The sequence below is a fragment of the Raphanus sativus genome, chromosome 2 (assembly GCF_000801105.2).
Source record: "Raphanus sativus cultivar WK10039 chromosome 2, ASM80110v3, whole genome shotgun sequence".
Taxonomy (NCBI): Eukaryota; Viridiplantae; Streptophyta; class Magnoliopsida; order Brassicales; family Brassicaceae; genus Raphanus; species Raphanus sativus.
Window position 1 is genome coordinate 24,028,681 of NC_079512.1, and position 6,566 is coordinate 24,035,246.

Below are 6,566 nucleotides of genomic sequence, written 5' to 3' on the forward strand. Positions count from 1 at the left end.
TTAGGTTCGAGTCTAAATCTGGTTTTAGATACCAAAATTTTGAATTCATTCAGATATTTAATTAATTTTGGTTCGAATTTATTATTAATTTTTTATCAGATTTGGTTCAGTTTTTCGGATTCGGATTTTAGACCGGTCCTAATTATAGTTGTTGTAAAAATTCTTGCAATCTGAAAGTATGCCTTTTATATATGGATCACGGTTTAAATGAAAAAAAAGGCATATCGATTAAAAATATTTAAATTTAAAAGGGAAATTTAAAAAAAAAAAGATCTTGCAAAAGCAGAAGGAGGCTACTGGAGAGGATGCATCTACTCATGATATGTGGTCAAAGCTATCACTCTTTAGATTTTATGGCCCACATTCATGCTTCATATTGCCTACGTCCCATTTTTTCTTTTACAGTTTGCTTGTAACGTTGTTATAAAAAGTTTTTACTGCGAACCAAAACATATATTTACATTTTTGCGGGGGCTAAAATATGCTATAAAATGCTATATATAGTTCTGATAATAAGAATTATACTTTCAGGAACGAAAGTGAAACTAATAAAGAGAAAAAGACCAATTATCTATTTTATTTTAATATATTTTAAAAATATTACCATGATATAACAGTTTTCCTATTATATTTGTCTGTCTCAAGATATTTGACAAACCATAACTTTTTAAATTTGTCCAACAAAGCATTACCATTATAAATGTATTATAAAATTTCTGTTGATATGAAAACAGCTTTTATATTCTCGCTAAAGTTTTTTCCCGTCACATATATTTTATTAAAATTCAAAATCTAGTTTTTGATAAATTGTGATTAATTAGCGACGTTTTTTTTTTGTTTTCTACTGTTACTATTTGGCGACAATAGTAAGCCGGTTGACTGTCCGGTCTACAGAAATTTGGGATTGACCTTTTTGCTTTCGCCTCGTTCGAACTTAATGATGTTCTAATTTCTCATTATTTTATTTTAATTTTGAGATTTTAATTAATATAGAACAGCTGAGTTTTCCGATAAGCGGCACTACTTTATAATTATAATGTTTTTATAGAATTCCACTAATAAAAATCTAAAGACATCAAATTTATAAATGATTTACATTTCACTTTAGCATTTGACTTTATTTATGGTTTATTATTTAAGGTTATAGATGTACTAGTATTCATCAAAGTTATTGGGGTTTATATCCGATGGAAAAACGGCCAATTCGACCATGAAGTTGACGTTTTCATACGAATTATTGAATCAAGTGAAAAACATTGCAAACTAATTCTTATTTAAAATTTTTCACATAAACTTGTTTCAATTTAGTTAATTACTACATAATCAGAGTAAATTTTGGTTTAGTTGCTGATGTGGTGCTTACGTGGACGTCATGTATGAAATTGGTTTGATTCGGTATGACATATGTTTAACTTTAAAAAAAAATTCAAATAGTATAAAATGACGTCATTTTGATATTTTATAAAATTTATGCTGTCAAAAAGGATCAAACCCTTAGACCTAGAGTCTTTCTCAAATTCACTCAACCACTAGACTAATTAAACTAACAACGATTATAATCTATTATAAGGGTACTTCAACTAAATATTTCCGTTTTTACTATCTGAACCGAACTGAATCCAAAACTTCTGAACCGAACAAAACCCAAAATAAATCAAGTAGTAAATACATTTTTACCCTCCTACCCGGATTATCCGATACCTGAAATAACTGAATCGAACCAAACCGAACTGATATTCGAAGTGTTTAGACCTAGACCTAGTACTAGAACTCTTTTTACATCAATTAAAGAATCAAAGGGAAAAAGGCACAAAACCAAACCTTAATGCATCAAACGGAAAAATAAACAAATACTATTGTTTCATGAGTTTTATTTCCTAAAAATTACGAACAGCTATAATTTTTCTCTTTTCTTTTTTTTTTAACACCGAGATATAATTTTTCTAACTCAAATAAAACCTCAGAAAAACAAACACAGATTATTTAGAAGAAATCGGAAAATATAAAAAAAATAGATTTAAACGCTACTTGAGAAGCGTGTGAAAAGCACGAAGAGCAAATAGTGGTGAAATAGCGCGTGAAAAACAAAGAATGCAGAAAAAGCCTAGAGATGTACCATACCTCAAATTATAAAAGGCGGCAAAATCTAGGTTGTTTCCCACGTTACTTCTAGCTGTAAAATGGTAAGATTTTTCTACTAGTATAAATGTACTTATTTTCAACAGATATTTTCTCTAAATTGATTTTAACAAATATATTTTAGATGCAAAACTTCCTAAAAAATATATATACTTCTATAAATAAGTTTATTGTTTTCTAAAGATAATGACAATACAGTGTAGTCAAAATTTGAATACAACAGTTTAAGGAAACTTTTTTAAATTTTGCTAACAGTTGGTGACTCATTTAAGTAAAAAACATTAGTACGTGCACTCTCTACAAATCATCATTAATTAGTCATACATGTCGGTCAAAGCTAGTGGAATGATAACAACTAGTAAAACAGATTTTAATTTTTAAAAATTTGTTGAAGAAGAGGTAATCTAGTTTTATAATAACAAAATTACTGATTAAAAAGAAAAAAACACCAGAACCGGGTATCTTGGGGGTCACGTGACATGAATAGGTAAGGCTCAAGATTGAAAGCACGCGCTGACTCAGCACATACCATAGGCAACAAGAAGAGGCCAAATATCATATAATGACACGTGTCACCATTCAACTTGCTCTCATGAATGCGGCGTCCAGTAAATTTAAACAATTTTCTTATTACGAGACTACCCTTGGATACTGACTAATAATATCGGAACTGCCATCGGTGGAGGAGCGGAAAAGGAACAGCAAATAAAAGAAAAGTTAATACAAGAGATACCATAACTTTTATTATTAAAAATGATAATAATATCTCTCCTCCTGATCCTATAAATGAGGATTCTGAGGAGTGAGCTTGAGAAGTCTTCTGCACACCCTTAACCAAATAAATCACTGTGCTTGAAAAACATTTTCTCTGTCTCTCTCTCCCACACCAAAGAGAAAATAAACTCGTCCAATCTTTTTCACTTTTAAAACTTTTTCTATTAAATTCTCGTGATAAATCTCACAAGTTTTATTTCTCCTTTTTGATTCTCTAGCAATCTCTTCTCAACAAACACATAAACTTTCTTTTTCATTTTGATGCGAATATAGAGACTGAAAAAATGGATGAATATATGGATCTCCGACCACTGAAGTACACAGAGCACAAAACATCAGTCACTAAATACACAAACACTTCCCCGGGAAAAAATATCTCCGGCAAAACTCGACCTGACTCGGTGAGAACCGTCCGAGTCTCCGTGACCGATCCTTACGCAACCGACTCATCAAGCGACGAAGAAGAAGACTTCCTCTTCCCTCGCCGACGAGTCAAGAGATTCGTCAACGAGATCAAAGTCGAGCCAGGCTGCAACAACAACGTCGTCAATATCGCCGGAGGAGTTTCCATGAAGGAGAGGAAGAGACTCTCCGACGAGACTCAATCTCCGGCGGCTTCCAGCCGCCACCACCGTTCTCTCAAAGTCTCCGCCGGCCAAAACGGGAGGAAGTTCCGCGGCGTTAGACAGCGGCCGTGGGGAAAATGGGCGGCGGAGATTCGAGATCCGGAGCAGCGCCGGAGGATTTGGCTCGGTACTTTCGAGACGGCGGAGGAAGCCGCGGTGGTTTATGATAACGCTGCTATTAGGCTCCGTGGACCGGACGCTTTAACCAACTTCTCCGTACCGCCTCAATCTCGAGAAGAAGATGAATCAGAACCGGAGCAACCGGTTATTGATAAACCGGAAAGCATCATTACAACAACAACATCGAGTTCTGAATCAACCGAAGATTTTCAACATATTTCGTCTCCTACATCCGTTCTCAATCTCCAACCATCCGAAGAAGTGCAACAAATACAGAAGGTGTTTAAATCAGCTAAACCGGAACCAGAGAGTTCAGATGCACCATGGTGGCATACCCGGTTTAGTACCGGTTCGAGTGAATCTGATGATTCGTTTCCACTGGATACCCCGTTTCTGGACAACTATTTCAACGAATCTCCACCGGAGATTTCAATATTTGATCAACCAATGGGTCAAGTATTTTCAGGAAATGATGATATCTTTGGTGATATGTTCTTGGGTGGTCAAAGTAGTATGGACATCGAAGATGAGTTAAGTATCAAAGATATCGGCTCAATGTTCAGTGATTTTGATGATTCGTTGATATCAGAACTATTAGTCGTTTAATATCATGAGTGAGAAGAAGCTACAAGAGAAACCATCAGCAAATATCTATGGAGATGCTACTGAGAAATTTTGATGTTTTTTTTTAATTATTTAATGAGCTTTATAAATTTAATAATTAGTTTTGTCAGGAGATTGTAAAACATTTTTGGAGAAATAGTGGCAAATTGTTAATGTATTTTGTTCTTATTTATTAATTAAATGTGTCATGAGTTGCACGAACGTGTTTAGTTTTTAGACTCTAATATTTATAGCATTTGCATTTATTTAGTTTGTTAATTATTCAATTTAGAAAAACCAAAGTGGCATTCTCTTTGTCAATATCTAACTATGAGGCGCAAATTGCGGTCGTGGCCAGTGAACTGAAGGGCTTTGTGTTTGGTCTGATTTATGTTTTTTTTTTTTTTTTTTTGTTTAACCAGAGGGTGATCTAAAGGCTTTCTAGGCCCAAGACTAATCCCCTTGAAGCCGACGGCAACCCACATATTCTTGCGATTTAACGCTAACCCCGGTGACCAAGTGGAATCGAACCCAGGGCGGAAGCTCCAGCCGGAGCCCCTTTACCACTAGGCCAAAACAACTTGGTTCTGATTTATGTTTTCTTTCCTTCAATCTAACACAGAGAGTATTGAGTTTTTATTTATACCTTTTTATGTTAACGGTAAGAATATTATAGAAATGTACATATGCGGTTACACAGAATTCTCTTATAGCAATAATATGGCTTTTTAATATTTACCAATTTTATTTTTGATAATTTGGTAAACATTCAGAAAAGTTAGTCTAAAACTTATAGATTAAATATGGATAACATGCGACCAGGGCGTGTTCCCTATCAGCGGTGATTTATTGTGTTATCTATCGTAATCTACATATTGAAGGTTTAGAGTTTGGTGCCTCTAGTTACATTACATTTGTGAATGGATGTATAATATATATCAAACTGATATATTTAAGTGTTGAGGAGTTCTTTTCTAATCGTTAATTAAATAGAATTTTAGACACAAGATTGTTTGATTTAATAGTTAAAAAGGAAAGAAAGGAAGAGTGATCTTTCCATCATGTAAAATATTTGTCTCGCAAAAATCATATAAAATAAAATCAACAAAAAGCATATATGTATATACATGTTATTTAATATTTAATATAGTTGCTGCTCTAAAGATACTATTTTTTTTATAAAAAAACTATCAGAATTCTATAATCCAAACATCATCTAAAAACTTGTTTTTTTTTCTTTTCTTCTGAAAAACCTAAAAAACGTTCATTAGTTTTTCACAACCTTTTAAAAATATTTTTAGAGCATAGCTTAAGTTTTGTAAATATAATTTTCTCATGGGAAAATCTATTTTATAAAAAAAATTTGACCAAAAGAACATACAAGGAACCAAACGATCGAAAAATATCTAAATAAATACAAATATAAATAATCATTTAAATAAATTAAATAAAATTAAAATTTGATTTTTTTTTCAAGTTGAAACTCTTGCAATTTTGGCTAATTTTATTTTTTAAATTTTATTTTGGAATTTTAAAATTCTTTTTGAAATTGTTCTTAAAATTATTATTATTTTAAATTTTAATTGTTATCTTTTAAATCCTATATTTTATCCCTTACTATCTTCACCTCTTAAATCTAGACCTTAAATATAAATTTAGTCAATCTTAAGTGTACAATGTTTTTTTACATTTTTTGATAGAATCTATTTTGGTTATTTTAACCCATGTGTGCTATATTTATGATAAAAGAAAAACCATTTTATGGGTGTCTTATGTTGTTTTTGTATAACATAAGAATTCTAAGATTTTGACAGTTTTTGTTTTGGAGGGATTTTCCAACTACACCGGATGATTGATTTGTGGAAATCAGATTACCAAGAGAAACAAAAATCCAATTCCTTGTGACAAATCGTTTTTAATGAGTTTCTCCTTGTTTTATTGCTACCTGGAACATGAAACTAAACGTGGTCTTGAAAGTTTGAAATAGGTTTAAGCAAAAAGAAAAATGAAATAGGAGCATTAGGAAAAGTAAAAAAAAAAATTATAGCTAAAAGTTAGATACATAAATATTAAAAAACATTTTAACATAAAAAGAAGAAGAACAATAATGAAAAAAAAACATTTTTGAAGGGAGGAATATTAAAGAAACCTTTTGCAGATTACAACTTTTTTGTTAGATTGAATTTAACTTTGTAGAATGATGCCCTTTAGATGTCAATTATAATTGTTTTTGCACCGACCGTAATCTTTATAAGAATTTTATTAAAATATATTCAATTTCGAACAAATACAACATCTTATTTT

The 6,566-nt window shown here is 31.7% G+C and overlaps 1 protein-coding gene across 1 annotated transcript; it reads left to right on the forward strand.

Moving 5' to 3' along the window:
* The first annotated feature begins 2,936 nt into the window (after positions 1-2,936).
* LOC108839825 (ethylene-responsive transcription factor CRF3) lies at positions 2,937-4,529 on the forward strand. Its single transcript, XM_018612604.2, has one exon. The coding sequence runs from the start codon at positions 3,198-3,200 to the stop codon at positions 4,263-4,265; it is 1,068 nt and encodes a 355-aa protein (XP_018468106.1). The 5' UTR covers positions 2,937-3,197; the 3' UTR covers positions 4,266-4,529.
* Positions 4,530-6,566: the final 2,037 nt, after the last annotated feature.